Raw genomic sequence first — 21,863 nt, 5'->3', positions numbered from 1 at the left:
CTGTTTGTACTGTACACTCCTTCCCAGATACCAACAAACTCCCTGTTTGTACTGTACAATCCTTCGGAATGCACCAAAGCCTGACCTTGTAGAGGAGACTGGCAGCCAGGTCACGGCGGTATTCAGGTGGGGCAAGTAGAACGCCTGATGACGGCTGCAGTTCTGACTTCAACAGCGATAAGCCATCTGAAAACCCCCCAAAGAAATGACCATTTAACAAGCAGATCATGAAAATATTTTAATAATAACACAAAAACATACCAAAATGCACCCAATGAATTATACATACATAAAGACACAAATACACAAATACACACAAACATGCATACATAAAAACATGCATACCCTCTCCCCAACCAACCCAAACACACTTACACATGCATAAATACATGCACACATTCATACACATATATACATTAACATAGTTCAAACATACCACGCATGTTCATGATTATACTCTTTTCGGATGGGCATGCCACAACCAACCAGACCCAAGTGTTCACTGTGATCAACAGTGTTGTCATATATTGAGTTTTTTTGTGTAAGGTGGCCCCACATGGTTGCCAGAATTTAGTTTTCAGACACAGATAGGGCACATACAGCTGATAAGCAGCAGGGGTCTGATTGGAGAAAAAACAAAAAAACACCTTGTATGCCAAAAATTACGGTAATCCAATCAAACCCAATACAAGATGGGTAGACAGACAGACAGGATGACAAGTGGGTGAGGGGGCGGGGGTGGGGGTGGGGGTGGGGGGGAGGGCAGAAGGGTGCTGGGGGGGGGGGGGGGAATCACTTACCTTTTATCAGCTGTGTTGTTATTTCTTTCCCCGCAAAGAACTGCTCTGTTGTTTTTGCATGAACCTGAAGATACATCCCAATGTTCAAATTCATGCAGCAGAGTTAAATGACCACTGCAATGACAAGCTGCGTGTACAAACTTGCACACTTCCCGCACTGGGAAAATGTGAAATGTTTTCCATGTCATATTTTGATTGTGTTCTGTTTACAAAATCAGAATACACTTTGTATATCTCTGTAATCAACACAGCTTTGGCTCATACGGAATTCAGACTTATCAAAAACATCAATGTAGCATAAGGCAACCTAACACAATATAGTATTTATAAATGCAATCATAAAACCACATGTCATTCAAACAAATAACCACCCATATCAACAACAACAAATCACCACCTCCTCTGACAGAAAAGAGCAGAAAGTAAAAAAACCCTCCATCAACAATGATTTTAAACTCTGCAACCTTTTGTGCTGTGGTCATGGGCAGATAAACTGAATACATACACACACATACACATGGACAATGCAACCACACACACACACACACACACACACACACACACACACACTCATACCCATATTAACCAAATATATACTGATATAGTAATATACATATGCGCAGCACTTTAAACACGCATGAAGCACACACACACACACACACATCACACATGTGTTCTATCTTTCTCTCAGATCCCTACACACACAAACACTGTTACATACCAGTTTATCATCAATGCCTCCAAAGACAAAGGAAGGCTGACCCACGATGTGTTTACCATCCTCCGCCATTTTGATCTTGAAAGCAGCATTCACATAGGCAAAGGCACTCTGACAAGAAAACATGTCATGGAATCCTCATGAAAGAAATTCTGGTGCTTGATTTTGAGCAGCTGTGGATCATATCATTGAGTCTTCGGGACCAAGCACGCACACGCAAACACACACACATATCACATGCACACACACACTCATACATAACATGCAAAGTATATACAAAAAAAAAAAAGAGAAAAGAAAATGTATATGTATTCATGCATGTGTTTATGTACCTGCATGTCTTTGTGCAGTGCTATTGTGTGCTATACATTTTTGTGTGAGTGCTTACGTGTGTGTGCAGTGAATGCCAAAATAAACTGCTACATCAATAAATCAACTGGCATTGTCAAGTATGCGCTGTATACTAAACACACATCAACAAGGACGTCAGTAACAAACAGCAGAGCAAGAATGATTGATCTGAGTTTTGCAAATCAGAGATTTAAAAAAATAAAAGGAAAAAATGAAAAGACCACAAACCATACAAGCGTAAACCCCCCCCCCAAAAATCAAACAACCCAACAAAGCATTAAACAACACCTCCCGTCAAGAAAAACAGGATAAATGAAATGCAATAACCAAAAACTGACAAAAAAAAATAAACAGACTAACAAACAAACACAAGCTAACATAACAAAGATGTTCTCTATAACAAAAAAAAAAAAAAAAGAAAAAAAAAAGAAAAAAAGTGGAAATCACCCAACATTACCACCAAGAAGTACAATAAGAAAAAACAAGAAACAGATGCATCCTGCGCATACAGAAAAAGAAAAAAGAAAAAAACGAGAAGAGACTGACCTGAGATCTGGGAGCAACCTTGAAGGAACGGAAGCACTCCAAGGGCTGCAACTCTGGCAGGTAGAGTGAGGTCAGGACCTTGCCAGTCATGTCCACCTCCTTCAGCAGATCCCCCAGAGGCACTACCGTCTCCACGCTCTTCTCACAGTCTGCTCACATGCACACACACACACATAAATGCAGACACACACACACAGACAAATACACACGTACACACACACAACACGCACACACTCATAAACACATGCAAACACACACACATAAACACACTCAGACACAAACACACACATAGATACACACAAGCTCATACACACACAATAACACACACACACACACAGACACATACAAACACACATGTACACACACGCACTCAACACACCCACACATGCAGGTGAAATTTACCATAGATGGAGACAGAAGCACAGGCAGCCTCAAACATTGTGAAGAGGTCTGAAGGAAAGCCGGGTTGAGCGTATTTGATGTACAAGTTGCCCCCAATACTAGCTGCCTGCAAGTGTATCAGTTATGGGTGTTATTACAATGCTGAGCAGGTGTGTGTATGCTAGCGTGCATGTGGATGAGCATGCGTGTGTATGTGCATGCTGGTATGCATGTGTGCACGTGCGTGCATGCGTGTGTGTGTAAGCGTTTACATGTGGGAGCAAGCGTGAGCCTCTGTGTGTGTGTGTGTGTGTGTGCGCGTGCGCGTGTGTGTGTGTTGTGCTGTGGTGTGCATGTGTGCATGCATGCGTGTGTATGTATGATGTGCTGTGCTGTGCTGTGCTGTGTAGTGTGTGTACGTGCTTGCCCATGTACTTTATTGCCTCACATTTATGAAACATGCTGCAGAATCAAACTGCTGTGCTGTTACTATATACTGGTTTATTGCATTCATATTGCTGAAATGTGGTGTGGGAATGTGTGAACATGCGTGCCTGTATATGTCTGAATGTGGTCTGATTTGTGCCGAGTTTAGTTTCCTAATATTGTCTGTGTGTTATCTGGAGCATTCTTTATTATCTATGCATGTCTGGGTGCATGGGGGATGCTTTGCTGTAAAATCTCACTTGCTGCTATCTAACATGGTGCGTGCCTTTGGCACGATAGCAATGCACAATGAAAATAAAACCACTGGAACCACAACCAACGTTATTATCTGTACTTCCCATTATGTTATTGTAAGGATGTAAAGATACAACAAGAGAGGCAAGGCCTTCAAGACTCACTTGTGATACATTTTTTTTTTAAATCCAAGCTTTTTATGTATTAAGTATAATTTCAAAATGTAATGTTTAAGATGAGAAAGATCAGTTTAAAGCAAATTAAGTCCCCTAGCATTAATTAGAGTAATTTCCCTTTTTTACTATCCGCACCAAAACATTTGCAAACTAAATAAAACTTCCATGCTTAACAAAAGAAGTTCCTGTTTGAACAAAAAATGATAATAATGACTGCTCGTTGTTGGGTCAGAATATCAGATTAAAGTGCCAAGTTTAGAGAATACAAAAAATATAAATATAACAGTAAATGCAGTTTGCATATAATTTGGCTTCTTTTTTTAATTTTTTTGTGCCCATCCAAGAGGTGCAATATTGTTTTAAACAAGATGACTGGAAAGAATTGAATTTTTCCTATTTTTATGCCTAATTTGGTGTCAACTGACAAAGTATTTGCAGAGAAAATGTCAATGTTAAAGTTTACCACGGACACACACACACACAGACAACCGAACACCGGGTTAAAACATAGACTCACTTTGTTTACACAAGCGAGTCAAAAACCAGATGAAGCATGCAGATATGTGGGAAGAAAATATAAATACAATATGTATGCTCCAGACTAGGAATTTTATCTTCTGCTCTGCACTGAAAAGCATGTACGTGCATACACACTCACATACATGCACAAAGACACAAACACATTTGTATACACACATACATGTGCATACACACAGAAACACACACTGACCAATACACAAAGCAAATATGATGGAAGTGAAAACAAAAATAAAAACCCACCATGAGACAGACAAGACACAAAGAAAAACAGGCCCCCCCGGCCTCTCACGATTCCCCACAACAATACAACAAACTAGCAGAAAAAACAGGCTCTCACATTTCTCAGCAAGACGCTGCCCACACTCTTCAGATGCTGAATGAGCTGCTCAAAGTAGGCAAAGCCAGGTCTGGATGTCTGCAGGCTCGCTAGATGAGTGATGAGTGCGCTCAGTGTCAGATTGGCTCCAATCTGTACGCCCTTGTCTTGGAGCTGACAAAAAAATATCCGATGAAGAACTCCTTCACTTTTGTACTTTGTCATTTCTGGCCAATAAGATGCGTAACCCCCCCCCCCCCAAAAAAACCCCCACCAAAATCTGATATCTGCATCTTGTTTGCTCTATGTTCCCTGTCTGTGTATGAAAATTATATTCTGACTGCCACATCATGCCACCTCTCACAGCAAATTCGACAACTGACAACATAATGAACGCACATGATCACACTGAACAGCAACACTTACAATCTTCAGTCTTACCACCGTTTGATGAAACACTGTTGATGATCACCATTATAACGAAGAGAAACCAAATAACATATGACTCTGTACATGACTGATTTACCCTATGGGTGGAAAAAGAGCAGCATCTACATTGGGTCATAAATTTATAGCGCAAAAACAGAGAAATCAGAAGAATGAACCAAACACCTGCAAGGAAACTGGAAATCTTTTCCAGCATACCTCCAAGGTCTATGAGCTTACATTCCAAAAATTGAAGAAAACACAAAGGAAAATAAACTTAAAGAATATACCTAACTGGATAACAAGAAAGTGACGATAGTGAAAATGAAGTGAACAAGGAAGGATGTGACAACCCTTCACATGAATCAAATACATATACAATAGCTCTGTTTGTGTATCAAAATGTGAGTTCCCCTGATTCGTTTCAAGCACGGACCAGGATTTTTACTCTTTCCAACATTTTCAAGGAGGTGTCACTGCGATCCAACAAATCCACATACACCGCACCATATCTGCCAGACAGATGCCTGACCAGCAGCATAATCCAATGTGCCAAGTCAAGCTTTGATTGCATGCATGTATATCTTTGTACCTATCTGGGTGAGGTTCTTCTGCAGAATTTTGCCCGAGGACAATGCCTGTGTTGCCATGGGTTATTTTCAGATTGCCAAGTGTGTGCTGCACACAGGACCTCGGTTTATCATCTCATCCGAATGACCCAATTCTCAGTTTGATTTACCAGTCAAACTTGGAAGAAGGGACGAGACTGGAATTCAAACCCAGACCCTCACAGACATTATACTGGCAGATAAGCATCTTGACCATTCTGCCACTTTTCTCCTCTTTCCCCCACCACAGACCCTGAGTGGTAGTCTGGGTGCTGGTCCTTTGGATAAGACGATAAACCAAAGCCCTGTGTGCGCTATAAACTTAGCACATCTAAAAGAACCCAAGGCAACAAATGAGTTATCTGTGGAAAAATTTAGAAGAAAATCCACTCTAATGGGTGGATCAGCACTGAGGTGATGCACTCTCCCTGTGGCCGGAATTTCACACACTGAACTCTGTTGTGACACAGAAAGCAATGCAGCACAATAACATGTAAGTGTACATAATACATTTCATGTAAAAACTGAAGAGGAGAAAAGGAAAAAAAACATATACTGAGTATGACAGAGATAAAGATAAAAAAGTAACATACCTTGACAAAAGAGAGTTCCCGTATGCAAGATATGTCAATGAAAACATCAGCTGGTGCTTTGTAGATTCCTGGGGAAACAAACCCACAACAAACCACACTTATAAATAATTTATCATCTGATTCATTTCATTCTGTTGTTTGATTCTATATGCCAAGGTCTATACCTTTCAAATGCACAGACATGCTCAGGAATGGATACAAATGACAATGTGCAGGGGGTGTCTCAGGTTTTATTATACCACATTCCTTATCAACACATAATTTTGCTAGAGGACAACACTCTCATTGCCATGAGTTCTTTTTTAGTGTGCCAAGTGCGTGCTGCACACAGTACCTCGGTTTATTGTCTCATCCCAATGACCAGATGCTCAGTTTGATTTTCCAGTCAAACTTGGGAGAAAGGGTGAGATCGTGATTCAAACCCACACCCTCATGGACTCTATACTGGCAGCTGAGCGTCTTAACTCTCTCCATACGAACGGCGAAAGAAATGACGTTAACAGCATTTCACCCCAATTACCATCATCAAAATATAGCAAGCGGAAGGCTCTTATACTGAAGAGGTGAATGTTGACAAAGAATACCACAATTCTGACGACGGAAGCTGAAGGCTGGGTTATTCAGACACCCACTGGACATCCGAGGGGTCTGTTCTCCCAGTGAACAGACAGGTTCACACTGAAATACTATCACCATATGTTTACAGCCCTGTTGTACAATACCATATATTCAAAAGAACAGTCACACAACTGCCACACGTTTAAACAACTGTTATAGTGCTAAACAAACATCATGATTATGTTTAAAGAAGCGTCACCAAAAACATCATGTGTTAGAGGACTGTTGCCCAACCACCATGCGCTGAAACAACTGTCACACAACCACAACATGTTTAACAGAACTGTCATATAATCATCATATGCTTTAAACATCGATCACATAACCACCACAGTATCACAGCAGTTTCAATTTCTCAAGGAGGCATCACTGAGTTCGGACAAATCCATATACGCTACACCACATCTGCTAGACAGATGCCTGACCAGCAGCATAACCCAACGTGCTTTCCCAGGCCTTGAGTGCATGCATACATATATTTGTGTTCCTATCAGAGTGGATTCCTTCTAAATAATTTTGCCAGAGGACAACGCTTTTGTTGCCATGGGCTCTTCTTCAGTGCGCCAGGTGTGTGCTGTACATCAGGCCTCAGTTTATCGTCTCATCCGAAAGACTAGACGCTCAGTTTAATTTTTCATCAAACTTGGGAGAAAAGGTGAGAACCCACACCCTCACGGACTCTGCATTGGCAGGCAAGCGTCTTTAACCATTCTGCCACCTTCCTTCTGCCACCTTCCTCCATTATATGTTCAAAGAACTGTCACAAAACTGCCGCGCATTTAATTAAAACCCCTTAACTGCCCTGCACGTATGTGACACGAGCATTGTGACGTTATTGACGATGTCATCATAAGAAGGGGAAATTACTCTGGAAGGCTGAAAATTCACAGAGTTTATCTAGAGGGGTACATCTCCAGACCATTTTCACTGTTTAAGGCTTATTGTTTTGGATATTGTTTCATGACTTGAAACACCTCTTTCTACTGTTTTCCCCCCAAGCAGTGAAAGGGCTTTTAAACAACTGTCACACAACCATCACTGTGACGAAAAGCAACAAACCACTTACCAGCGGCGGTGTTCCCAAACACCAGTCTGACCCTGGCATCAGAGTGTTCCTGCATCACACGTCCCAGGTCCCCCAGCGACAGGGGTCGGATCCACAGGCCTGTGTCGGAACACAGCTGCAGCTGTTGGGGGCTGGGAGTTCCAGAATCCACAGCAGTCTTCGCGTCGTCCCCTGTGCCAGCGGCGGCGGTGGTGGTGGGGGCTGCCTTGTTTTTGTGTGCTCCTTTACCTGTGCACACCCGTCCACTTTTGGGACACACCTTCCTGTTCAGATCCTGGAACAAAAGAGTGATTTATGATGCAGCGAAGTCTCGTTCGCAGCTGGCACTCACAAGGGTGTGTGTGTGTGTGTGTGTGTGTGTGTGTTTGTGTGTACATACATATGTATGAATGTATGTATATATGTACATATGTATGTATGTATGTATGCATTGTGATTTCTTTGAGAAACTGTATGCCACATACCTACTGATTTCAGTTTTACCTTAAATACAGTATTTGGAAAACCAACCTTGTTTGGTGTGATGGTAATCAGCTACACATACAACTAACTGTTGAATGAACGACAGGGTGTGTAAAGTGAATGCCCTTTAAAATAAATGTTTGATTTTGTAAACACGCTTACAGGGTGGGATTAACTGCTCAGTCTATGTACTGCACATATTGCTGAAATCAACAAGTCTTCAGGTCTTCAAGCGGAATATGATTAAATTTTATGCACGGGCAAACCAAGGTATCATATTTTTCTACTTGATATAACTACATCTATTTGAGTATCTAGAATAACTTTCTTAGGGTGTCCAAAATGTGTTATGCCTGTCAGTCAGTCTGTCTCTGTATCTTTCTCTCTCTCTTTCTGTCTTTCTCTCTTTTTGACTCACTTGTGAAAACAAAGTGAGTCTGTGTTATAACCCAGTGTTCGGTTGTCTGTGCGTGCGTGTGTGTGTGTGTGTGTGTGTGTGTGTATGTGTGTGCGTGTCTGTGTGTCCGTGGTAAACTTTGTCTTGAAAAACGCAGGCAAAAAAATCTTCACAGTCATACCATTAAGAGTTTGTAAGTCTCCCGAATTAAGCCGTGTTTCCCATATCATTAACAGTTTATTTCGTCGAGGCCATTTCCAGCATTGCGAAAACACCATATTACCGAATCCCAGTTGCAGTGGTGTTGGTAATGCTTAGTGAGTGAATGGCCTGACCTCGATTTTCTTGTTCGCAATTAAATGGAAAGAAATGCAAATTCTGGACAGAACACATACAGTGACACAGACTACATCAATGACATGTTTTCTGAATATGAATCTTTTAAAGTGGATTCTCAATTAACTAGAATGAACATAAAAGAGAAATTGAACTGACCGTGTCGTACTTTCCCGGTGGGTGTTACTCGTACATCTATCTACATCCAGAGAAAAATGGCTAAATGTTGCAGTGTGATTGCGGCGATAGCCACATCTTGTTTACGGTGGACTTTAAAAAATTATTTAAACAGCGTTATCACCACAATCGATTTATCGCCCTTAAAAAGGCATGCTTAAGTGTTAATTTTTGAACATCATTGATGGATCTGCAACAGTGCAGTGAGCAAGACAATTTCTTCCCATCCGAACAACCCACGTTCGAATCTGCGCTCAGGCCTTTTTTTTCTTTTTCTTTTTTTTACCCAGAACTTTATGATAACAAATACAGAACACATTTAAACGACTGAATTTATCAATTAATTTTTTAAAAGTGAATCACAAGTGAGTCTTGAAAGCCTTGCCTCTCTTGTTTATCTTCTTCCTCTGCATATGTAAACTGTGATATTTTTCCTCCTTCCATTTTTTTTCTTAAATCAACAGAAAAAAATATGCAGAGAATATGACATATAGACATTTATGTTGAAATTTTTGTGAAAGAAAAAAAAAATCAACGTGCAGTGAACTTTCAAGACAAAACATGACGCTATGAAAGGGAGCAAACCTCGATGTCAATGACACCACCATCAGGTACATCACTGTCGATGCCAAATGACTTCATGGAGTCCAGTATGGCACGGTAGCCTGTGCAGCGACACAAGTTGCCATCAAAGTTGTCCTCAATGTCTTGCTGGGTGGGAGCTGGCTTGTCAAGGAGAAGCCTGCATGAGATCAGTCAGAGAGCAATAGAACAACAGTAAGGCAGAGAGCTTTCAGCTCTTGATCCCTCTACACTTTTCTAATATTCAAAGAAATTTAATCCTTTTGCCCATTTTGGAGTGTGAAGGATACCATCACAATACATACACATTAAATCACAACAGTGTCAAAGCAAACATGCATAAAAACACAAACATACAACAAGAACACAATACAATACAGAACAATAAAAAAAAAACAAGCCACTACAAACAAATCAAACACCAGTGCACTAGCATGTGTATACCTGATGTAAGGACAGTTATACACCCTTCAACGTTTCATGAATTTACTTAGATTTGGTTGTGTTTTCTTCCCAGAACAAGATAAACTGTACAAGCTGAAGACTGATGAAGGTGATCATGATATACTTTGTATCAGTATCTTTCAAATTACATTATTTTTCATGTACCATACTTTCCATGTGTTGCTTGGTATGACACTTGTCCTCCCATCTCAATAAAGAATATATACATTTGAATCAGTGTAAAAAAAAAAAAAAATAATAATAGTAAAAAAGAAAGCAAGCAGGCAAAACAAAGAAATACACAAAGAAAGCATGTGAAAGAAAAAGGCATTTGATAAGCTGCAGACTTGGATCTGCTTTGTCTTCACCATGATGATTAACCCATTCAGTGTCAAACTTTCGTATACTCAGCAACAAATGGGTTTTGGGTTGAGGAAGGTAAAAAAACAGAAAACAAACCTATCTTGCAAAGTACCAAAAGAACAACTATATGTAGTCAATGCTTTTTGAAACAGAGAGGAAATGAACAGACTACCCCTTTATGATTATTTCACATTCATGTTACAAGATTTTTTCACCTTGTTATTGAATATATGCTATGGCATAACGATAAACACACACACATAATGTTAGAGAAAAAGATGAACCTTTAAACTTATCTCTTTGCCTTACGTGTCTATCAGTAAATGTGTAAAATTCCAAACTTTCAATAATCTTCATGAATTCATCACACACACACTTTTTTGCTGAAACAGTAAAAATGTTATCTTCAGACTTTCAAATGTCTTAATTTTCTAAGTGGTGTACCGGCTATAATATCATGGATTAAGCATCAATGTGTTTGGATCTGGCTGCCTGTAATTGACAGATTTATTATTGATACCTACATAGCAGTTATCTCTGGTCAGAGACCAAACTCTATGTCCTTTAAAAAAAACAAAAAAACAGAGTCATTTGCTCTGACAGCTGCCTTTATGCACTCATCATTAGTTTCCTGTGTCATTCAGTCAGCCTTCAATCACACACATACACAAGTATATTAGTCTGGATTTATTTTCCACAATTTCAACAGGGACCACCCTTTTGTTGTCGTGGGTACTTCAACATGCATTAATTGCATGCTGCACATGGGACCTTGGTATATCATCTCATCCAAATAACTAGACATGTCAAGGTTTCTAAATGGTAGGTACTGGAACACCCTGAACTAAAAATGGAGGTGGGAAAATTTGTCGACAGGGTGCATTATTGGTTTAGGTTTTATACACTGAAATATAAATAGGATGGAAAAAGTCAACTGTTGGGCACTGAAGAGGTCAAAGAAAGAAACAACCCATAAAATAACACTGGCATGCCACATGGAAATGTACAAGCGCTGCAGTGGTATAACCAATGTTTGCAGGCAGCAGACAAATGAACTATCCAGTCTGAAGCAAGTGCATAACTGAGTGCCTTTTGGAAGATAGGAATCTGAGTGACAGCAGGGTGAGTCACTGTCAAGTGCTATCAAGTGTGTGAAGGGTGCAAGGTGCGCAGAAGTGTAGGTGACTGGAGAAGCAGGACATAACCAGGTTGCAGGCAGAGATTACTTCAGATAGCAACAGGTGATGACAACCACTTAGCTGCTAAATGAGATTTAAGTATAAAAGAAGAAAAAGTTGTAAAAAAAAAGGAGGGTGAAGTGGGCGTGGGGGTGGGAGGGTGCAGGGGGAGGGGAGTGGGGGGCAGGGGGGGGCGGGGTGGGGGGTGGTTGGGTAGGAAAGCATGACAGGCTGGAAATTATGTACCTGTATGTGCTCTGAGTGTGATTGTTCTGATTGTGTGTGCAATAGTCTTGCTTGAGGTGTAATGATTTACTTTGTTCATCTACGAAACTTTTACGCTACTCTCTTTATTCTTTGTTGCAGGTGTGCAGCTTTTTTTTTTGCTTTTTTTTAAAAATATTACTCAACAAACGTATAGGGGATTGTATAGGGGATTGGAGAAGTAGGACTTTTCTTCTGTATTGTTCTTTCCAAAACACAATCATAGTCAAAACTACCCATCACAGGAATAAGAAAAATACAACTGATGCTGCAGCTTACATCAGGAACACGTTCAATAGTTTCATCAACTCTGCATGCTAGTTGTTTTGTTTTTTTATCAGCATAGCTGGAAGCCAACTTTCACTACTCTTTCAGAGCCATCACTAATATCATATTAATACTGCAAATCATCATTGTACAAACAAATTTAGATCGCTAGCTCTTACACATTTTTTCTTGGAGCATTCCTGTTTACAAAACTGTCCCTCTTGACCAGTTTACATACCCATACATTGACATGACAACCCCTGGGGTGCAAAAGCCACACTGGGAGCCATTGGCTTTGGCGAGGCGCTGTTGGATAGGGTGGTAGCCCTCTTTTTCATTGCCCAGGGCTTCCACAGTAGTGATCTGCCAGCCATCCACACTGAACAGCGGGCACAAGCACTGCACATAATTATACACAATGGTTAAAGTATCAGTTTAGAATAAAGCAAATACTGACAAAAAGGAAGTGTTCAAGGTTTAAAATCACCTTTGAATTTACAAACAAGTTATAAGACTATTTCTGACAAATTTCTAGATAAACAAGAATGCCTCTACCCCTACTGGTGCCTTATCTGAAAGTGACAGTGAACAGACCAGCATTTACAGCTTAAATGAAATGACACCTACATTGACTAACTGATGTAATGTTGAGGTCTGTTTCGAAGTCGAATATGAAAGCAAGCTCAGAGACTAATGTTCATGGCTTATGTCTCTGGAGGTCCCTCCACTGCAGTCACCTCTGACCTTGACACTGCACAGTTTCTACAATAATTAAGATTTAAATATCAAAGCTCCAGATAGTTTCAGTTTTCTGAAGGTGATAAGGTGTCCTCATATGCAGATGCAACATAGGAGGGAAGACACAAAGCCACATGCGAGAAGCTCCAAAACTGCTTACCTTTAACACTGTTCTGAATGAATATAAACACTGGTAAAACTTCAACACATTATCATAGAAAATACCAATAAATATTGATACTAACAGAACAGATGGTCCGAGTAGAATGCAAATCAGGTTTGAGAGCATCAGGAACAGTGACGCTGACAGCACACGCCCCGCACCCAGCCTCCCGGCATACAAGTTTGGTTCCCGTCAGACCCACCAAACGAATGTAGTCAATGAGTCTGCTCTTGGCCGAGTACTGTCCACTCTGCAGGTTCACTGCAATGAGTTTGTTTGATGTTCACTGTAAAATTTTCATTTGATGGGAAGATCATAGAATTCACTGAAACCATTTTGTCTTTATCTATATCTATCTATCTATCTATCTATATATATATATATATATATAAGAAATATTATTACCCCCATAAGCCATGTCTTCATTTTAAAGTGCAGATTTTAAAACAATTTTACAATGGTTGTTTTCTCTATTTGCCTTGTTTTTCTTGCCAAAACTGTTGGTTTTCTTTTCAAGACTGTTGGTTATTAAGAGACATTTTCTTTTTTGTAAAAAAGTCCCTATCTAGCAATTAGTAATTTCACCTTGCTTGAGTAGTGGTTTCTCTCTGATTCACAGACAAGAGTGGGTAGCAAGCCCGATGAGCACTCCCAAGTGCGAAACAGTTGTCACTTGCTGTGCAAATCAACCTTCCTTTTGAAGGTACTTTGGACCAACATGGGCTAATGAGAGCTTTTAACCACCACCCATCCCAAACAAAAACAGTTTTATAGGTTGAAGAACTAACCAAGACTGTTTCTTGTTGTGTTTGCCATTCCATTATGAAACTGCAAAGACATCTGGGTCTGGATTTAATATTTCTTCTATAATTGCATAACTTGCTTCATCCAGTGAGCCCAACAGGTCATGGTGCGGTGTCCAGTTTTAAAACCTTGGGACTGACCAAGATTTATATATATATATATATATATATATATATATATATATATATATATATATATATACTTTATTTACAGCTTGATTCACATTACATGAAGTAAACATGTGTTAGAATTTTGGATGAAAAAGCAGGGAAATCTGAGAAAGCAGACAAAAACATTGTCCACAAAGGAAAACAAACATCATAAACACAAAGATACAAGCACACATTTATTCATACACACACACACAAATACAAAAAAAAAATAATGTGATTGGATCTTTAACATTGATTGAAGTCCAAACAAGAATTAAACATAAAAATTTCAGACATAAAATACTGAATTCATAAAATCCAAATCCTTCTCTCTTTAACAGTATACTAAAAATTCCCCTTAAAAAATTACTGCAAGTAAATCATAAAACAACACCCCCTATCCCCATTCCACACATACTCAAACAGAATTCACACACACACACACACAAAATAATAAAGCAGACACAAACACACACACACAGCCCACAAACCTACTTTACCCCAACCCTCCTGTCATAATCATAATGAAGTCAATGTGATGACTGTGGACACCTAACAGGAAGAAGAAAAAAAGTAGCAGAGTACAGTTTACCTGAATGCCTTTCGCCATTGATAAAGAAAGTAATCACTCCTTCAGCATCCCTGAAAACGAAGAATCATCTCTGTGAAGTCTTTTCCCCCATCTCAATTAAAAAATGAAGGACACTGAATCAAACGGAAAATACTCAATCTCATTTAAAAACAACAACAACAAAGTGAGGTATATGACCATTCCCTATTTTTACCCAACACTCCGTTTTTGAGGGTGAAAATGCTAGTTCATGTTTCTATAGCCAACAGAAAACTGATAGAAGTACAGAATTTATAACATGAGTATTTGACTTTTTGCTTCTGTTCATACAAAACAGAGCTGCACATGTGCTGCATTAGGCGTACTAGAAAATATATCTTCACCAAGTTCTTATGTCAGGATTGAACCCAGGAGCATCAGAATGCAAGTCCAACACTGAAACCATTTAAATTAAAAAAAAGAAATAAATAAATAAAAAAAGGAAAAAGAAAAAAAAGAAGGCTATTCATCATTGTTTGAGTGTATGTACCGCATATTTTCGGCCAACAAGGCGCCGCAGTGCACCTCTTGAATTTGACGCAAAAGTTATTTTGAACTCGTAAAAGGTGCACACATCCGATATACAGTATCTGCCGTAAAGTCCTACATTTGTCTCGGCCAACAGCGGATTATGTTTTCCGAGTGGTGACGTCATCTTCGGAAAACTGGATCGGAATCAGATTTGTTTTTGTCTGCTTGTTGACTGAGCTCTGTTTCTGCGTTAATCTCTTCTTTTATATGCTGCTTTCTTTTCTTTTTCTTCACACATTTTCAAATACAATTTCACAGCCTTCAGTCGAATGTACACAGTTGTAAAGCCCCAGTTCACTAACTTGTTCAATCAGAGTCCAGTCTGCCAGCCCTGCTTCTCAGTCCGCTTGGAGTTCTGCTTTCGAAAAAACAATCAGTTCTCTTCCGATTACTCCAAGCTACTTTCCAAATCAGACACTGCTCTTTTTTTCAAAGCATGAGGGTGAACTGGGATCACGTTCAGTTGAAATTAGGTGTAGTTTGATTCGCTGGTGAACAAGAACCATGTCGAATCGAACAGTGGTAAGACTGAAGTGTTGGTATTCAGCGCGATCATGATTGTTATTAACGATGTTGTCATTGAGTTTGTTGTGTCAGGTGGCCCCACGTGGTGCGGTCAGAATTGTTTTCAGGCACAGATAGGGCGTAGGTGTCAAATTTAAGTTTTGTGAAAAAGAAAGAAAAAAAGGAGCGCCTTATACTTAAGTTATAGGCCGAAAATTTAAGTAGTAATTCTGACAAAAATGTGTATTTCTAATTTATTCTCAAAGCTCTGTCTTATTTCACTTCAGGCAATGTGTGTCAGATTGGCTCCAAAAGCAAAGGCAATAAGCATTTTGCCTAAAATATAATTCTCTTGATATCCGCTATTTTTTGTCAATGCGTGTATAACCCAAAAATTTCTTGGACTGTCCACACTGCTCGATATCAAAGACTGACGTTAACTTCATGGAGCTTTCCATTCCAGTTTCTTCCATGAAACAATATCTTACTGAGACATGTAAGCTTTTTAACAGTCATGTTGATCTGTCTTAGAATCAGTTCTCTGCACCTCTGTACAGTTCCGCAAGAAATGCTGATGGATTTGTCATGTGTTGCGTTTTTGGAGCACTGGAAAAGAGTGCAGTTGGCAACAAAAGTATTGTCCTTTTGCAAAATTCTGTAGAAAACCACCCTGACAGGTACACATACATAAATGCAAACACTCCAGGCCTGACCAGCGTGTGGGGTTATGCTGCTGGTCAGCATCTGCCTAGAAGATGTGTTGAGAAACAAAGTAAAAGTGTTGATATTGCCAAAACAAACACCATCCAATAATTCATTCAAGAATCAACTGGACAGTTTTATAAAAATTCTCAATTATTTTTAGAAAGTTTGAGGAACAGCTACAGTATACTGGATGACGGAGAGCGCTGAACTTAACACACATTCTACCAAACTGTGTTACATAACAATGAAGGGGCAGCAATAACCATGCTCCCCGCCATTTCCTTCCCTCACCCCCCCCCCCTCCATGTTCTTTCCATTCTATTTTGCATCAAAGAAGGAAAAAGTTGTAAATTTGTTAAGAACATTATTGTAATATGTATACATACTGTACATTTCTTCCCTTCTCAAATGACGTAAAGAAGGAAGGTCAAAGAGTGGAGGGGTTGAAAAAACATGAAATGTAGTCATTGTTGTTAACCAGTTTACAACTTTTTTTGTCTTCTAATGGATATTGCCGATTTAGCAGTTGTCTCTCTTAGTCTTAGTAGAAGTAATAGGATAGCCCCTTCATTAAGTTCATATCCACATTTCAGCAATATCCACATTTTTTCCTCTCAAGACGTAATGAGCAGTGTTTGTAAAGAGGCGAGGACATTCACTTCGCCAGTCACACAGAACAGTGGAGGGGAAGGAATGTGCAATCATTATCAATCAATTTGATGAATGAGTATTTGGTCGTTTCACCCCAACCAGTTCACCTTTTCCAGTTCGACCCTAGTCAGTTGGCCCCCTTTGCTGACTTTTCAACCCTAGCTGCTTGATATGATGATCAACAAAGAGTGACTCAGATTTGCATTTCTGCTTTCAGTAATTAACCTGTTGGCTACTTTTAATAAATACAAAAACAGAATGTCTTTTTATGTTTTTATTTATATACATACACACAGGATCAAAAATACATAGGCACACATATTTCTGGTTATTTATAAACATATGTACAAGACTTTCAAAATGACTGATGCAATGCACACTGAGTACAATGTACCTGGAACTTTTGTCTATTTGTCCAGCAGTAATAATAGGTATACCCTGTTGCTCCAAATTTAAGATCCACCTCTTCAAAATGAGACACCAAAATAATATGTGGAATGAACATAGTTTACTGAAACATTTCCAGGTCAAATTATGTTTGCCTTGTTTGAAAGGAAGTGATATCAACACTTGGTAATTTAGGCAAGTCAGTAATACAAAATGCATGCACTTGACCACTTACTTGCACATTACAAAGCAACATTTTCATATTTCAACACCCTTATTATTGCACCTATTGGTTACATTTTCATGGTTTGTGGAACCAAAAACGGAAAAAAGCAAGATGGTGGCACGTTTGTGATTTAAATCACATCAAAACTGAGTAATAACAACACACAAAACAAGTTGAAATCCCTCTGGAAATGGGTTGCAATATCTCCAATGGTAGTATCGTTCCATAAATGCACAAAAATTGCCGGCAAAATAACATTAGGATTAGCAATAATTTAGGATGCAAAACTAGCACTTCTAGATCTATATTGAATCCCACTTTATCATCCTCAATTCAGATCAGGAATTTCGGATGCTTAGTGGGACATTACCTCGCTTTTCTCATTTACAACAGCACACACTCCAATTCACAGCACTACCGCACTCGACACAAACCCATACAATGAGGAATGTGTACATCTTATGATCTGGTTGGGATCGACACGACCACGAACGTGGCAAAACGATCTGGGGTTCGAACCGCAAGGGGGGGAAATGACCATGATGAATGCGCACTCAAATTAATTCAGGCCACTGAAAATCAAAAGATAATATTTCTGTTCCATAACTTACCCAAAGCCTTGTTGCTTATTCATGTTGGCGGCTGACAGCCTGTCACACTTTCGTGATCTGTAACAAAACCTTCTCAGCGTATGTTAGAGGTCGTTACGAACTGGAATGGTCGCGCTTGTGAACAGTACGTGATGAATATTTTCGTCCTCTGACACTAAGAATTGCCTTGCAGCTTCGTGAATGCTTTGAACAAATTCAACGGGTTTTTTTTTTCTTGTTTTTTTTTCTGATGCTTCGCGCCGTCAGTAGCAGTTCTGTTTCTGAAGTTTTGTACAGCAATACATAAGTCATTTTATTATGTTTTCACGGTTCTTCATTAGGTTTATTTTCGTGTTTTTGTGTGTTTTCTTTCTTTCTTTATCAATGTGCATGGGGTGGGAAGGGGATCCTTACATTATTTTACACCCAGGGCAGTGTAGCTATGCGCCTTCACCTGATAGTCTTTGAGGGACTCAAGATTAATACACGTGGAAAATATCTCTTGGTGAGACCTACAACCACACACTAACTCTTGTCAGAGACCATTGACCCCACACGCATACTATCGACATGACCTTGAACTGGTGAACCTGGCTAAGTAAGACTCCTGCAGCTTGTCCGAGCAGTGTGTGGTTTAGTGGTAAAGACATCTCTTCTTTTTACAGACAGAGTGTTCGGCATGGAGACAGGATCGAGTTCTTTGTCTTCTTGAGTTTTGCGTCATCATCAGTATCACCATGCTGATCATAATGATGATGATGATGATAACATTAATGATGATGATGATGACATCATGATGATAATGAGGAGGAGGAGAAGAAGAAGAAGAAGAATGAAACAACAACAGTTTCAGTTTCAGTAGCTCAAGGAGGCGTCACTGCGTTCGGACAAATCCATATACGCTACACCACATCTGCCAAGCAGATGCCTGACCAGCAGCGTAACCCAACGCGCTTAGTCAGGCCTTGAGGGAAAAAAAAAGGTGAATAAATGATATATAAGCAAATAGATGGAAAACATGAAGACACACATTTACATATACACCTACACATGCATAACAGATATGCACCGAACATGCAGTTTCACAGATATGAAAGCACAGTCAAATACATATAAACGTACATGAGCTCCAACACACACACACACACACACACACACACCACACACATTACCCTGCACCTCCTCTACCCCCCTCCTCCACACACTCATTTCTAGTCCACGTATCACAGCTTCCACGGCGCGCGCGCGCACACACACACACACACACACACACACACGTTCCAATATCCTGTTGCTCCCACAGTGTAGGCATGCATACAGACCCACACATGCACACACACACACATACACACACGCACAGAGGATGCCACTGATTGGCCGCAAGAGGGATGGGAAAAGATCTCTGATGCCAAGAACGTGGCGTATAGTGTGTTGCTCAGTCTATTGTATTTGGAAAAGCACACAGAGACTCTGTTCCGTTTTGAAGAAATTTGCGCAATGTTGGTTTGGAAATGATGCCGATATTTGTTTGATTAGCAAAGCATCGTGCTCTACCTTTCATGTTAGACTTACGGCCACTCCCTCTCTCTGCTTTTATTTCTTTGAGGCGATCGATGGTGTGATGGCCTTGTACCTGTTCTTTTTGATATTCTTTGACTTTTCTGAGGATTTCCGATTTTCCTAGATGTAGGTCGCTCGTTGGTGTTGCGTTACCAGCAAGTCTGTCAGCTCGCTCATTTCCCAACACCTGCATGCCCCGGGCAGTATGACCATGTGAGTTTTTTAATCTGAAAGTTGCGCATTGCCTTATGCCACTCTGGGCTTCCCATTCCGTTTTCAATTTTCTGTATGAGGTTCATTGAGTCGGTTAGAATCATGGCATGTTGGTTTCCGGGCATATGGATGGACGATAGCCACTGGAGGGCATGTGTCACAGCTTCAACTTCCATCGTTAGGCTGGAGGTTGTGACTTTGTAGGCAGCATTCTCTTCCCTAACTGTTTTTGCATTTTGTTTCGCAGTGAATCCCCAACCGGATTGGTCTTTGGTGACTGAGCCATCTGTGTATATGATGATGTCCTCTTCTTTACTGTTTTCTTCTATGAGTAGTTTCACTTCCGCATCAGTTTTGCCCTCTGGCCATTCCCGACAATGTCTTCCTAGAGGGGGTGAAATGACTGTGTTGAATAGATGGTTGAGGTTTTCGGGGTTTTTCTCCCATTCTTTTGTTTCTTTCAGGTCTTGTAGTCGGCATACTAGCTGGATTGTGTCTTCTGCTTGCCCCATCCATGATCTTCCTCGTCCTAGGCGGCTGCCTTTTGGTTCTTTGACTGCGTCATGCAGTGGGTTTTGAGGGTTTTCTAATGCTTTGAAGTAGGTCTTGACCTGTTCTAACTTGTTTCTGGCCTGCACTGAAGGAAGGTCAAGCAGGTATCGTATGGTTTCTGTGGGCGTGTCTTTTGTTGTTCCAAGGATCAGCCTCATAGCTTCATTTTGGACTCTTTCTAATTTTAGGAGGTTGCTTTGAGACGGTGTTGTTAGCCCAAGTCCGTAGTCGATCACACTGAGGACGAGTGATTGGTATAGCAGGAAGAGGTGGCATTGTTCAATACCTTTGGTTGCCATTGCTTTTAAGACTGAAAGGCCCTTTTTGCATTTGAGAACAGTATTTTCCGTATGTTTTCTGAAGGTCAGCATCCTGTCGAAGTGTATTCCTAGGTAGCGTAGGCATTCAGTTTTCTCGATCTGAATCCCATCGAGTGACACAGAAGGTGGTGATTTGCTCGCGGTTCTGTTGTTGAGGGTGCACAGCAACGTTTGGGCTTTCGCTGGATTGATGGAAGATCCTGTGTCTTTGCACCATTGAGCAATATTGTTTAGTTGTTTCTGGACGGCTTTAGTTCTTTCCTGAGCATCTTTCGAAGTTTTGAAGACCAGGCCATCATCCGCAAGAGTAAGCACCCGAGCTATTCCATTGTTGTTTAAGTCTGCAAGGCCCTTCGTGTAGACATTGTAGAGGACAGGAGAAAGCGGAGACCCTTGTGGCAGTCCCATGGATAGTTTAGAAGGTGCAGACATCCAATCTCCGAGGCGTAGGACGACGGTTCTTTCCTGAAGCGCTGCTGCTATCCATCTTGTCAGTGTCAAACTTACTCCGTACCTTAGTAGCAGCTCCATGAGGTGCGCAAACTGGACCTTATTGTAGGCATCTTCAAGATCGATTGCTACTGCTAGTGTTTCTTCTTTTCTTTGAAATCCTTCATACACCTCATATGCAAAAGCAGCTGCGTTCTCCCATGTGGACTTGCCTGTTCTGTAACCACCTTGATTTGAAGGGAGAATGTGCCTGTGTTCAAGATCCCTTGCAAGTTTCCTGGCTATCATGCGTTCCATGAGCTTTCCAGCGATGTTTTGCATGGTTAGGATCCGGTAGCCGCTTACCTGATGATGGTCCTTTCCTGGTTTTGGTATGGGTTTTAAGAAGCTGTGTGTCCAGTCCTCCGGCACATGTCC

General features: G+C 40.4%; 1 protein-coding gene across 1 annotated transcript in view; it reads right to left on the bottom strand.

The window, feature by feature from the left end:
- The window catches only part of LOC143294357 (uncharacterized), a 51,761-nt gene extending 36,376 nt beyond the window's left edge, over positions 1–15,385 (bottom strand). Inside the window, exons 1-13 of the mRNA XM_076605813.1 lie at positions 15,248–15,385; positions 14,740–14,789; positions 13,274–13,452; positions 12,529–12,689; positions 9,778–9,934; positions 7,821–8,094; positions 6,137–6,204; positions 4,531–4,683; positions 2,818–2,923; positions 2,416–2,564; positions 1,522–1,629; positions 801–864; positions 86–186 (exon numbers count right to left, since the gene is read on the bottom strand). Coding sequence (XP_076461928.1) covers positions 86–186; positions 801–864; positions 1,522–1,629; positions 2,416–2,564; positions 2,818–2,923; positions 4,531–4,683; positions 6,137–6,204; positions 7,821–8,094; positions 9,778–9,934; positions 12,529–12,689; positions 13,274–13,452; positions 14,740–14,789; positions 15,248–15,252 — 1,575 coding nt within the window. The 5' untranslated portion in view covers positions 15,253–15,385. The remainder of the gene's footprint in view (positions 1–85; positions 187–800; positions 865–1,521; positions 1,630–2,415; positions 2,565–2,817; positions 2,924–4,530; positions 4,684–6,136; positions 6,205–7,820; positions 8,095–9,777; positions 9,935–12,528; positions 12,690–13,273; positions 13,453–14,739; positions 14,790–15,247) is intronic.
- Positions 15,386–21,863: the final 6,478 nt, after the last annotated feature.

Source organism: Babylonia areolata, chromosome 1, assembly GCF_041734735.1.
Source record: "Babylonia areolata isolate BAREFJ2019XMU chromosome 1, ASM4173473v1, whole genome shotgun sequence".
In the NCBI taxonomy this organism is placed as follows: domain Eukaryota; kingdom Metazoa; phylum Mollusca; class Gastropoda; order Neogastropoda; family Buccinidae; genus Babylonia; species Babylonia areolata.
This window is presented reverse-complemented; position numbering and strand designations above follow the sequence as displayed.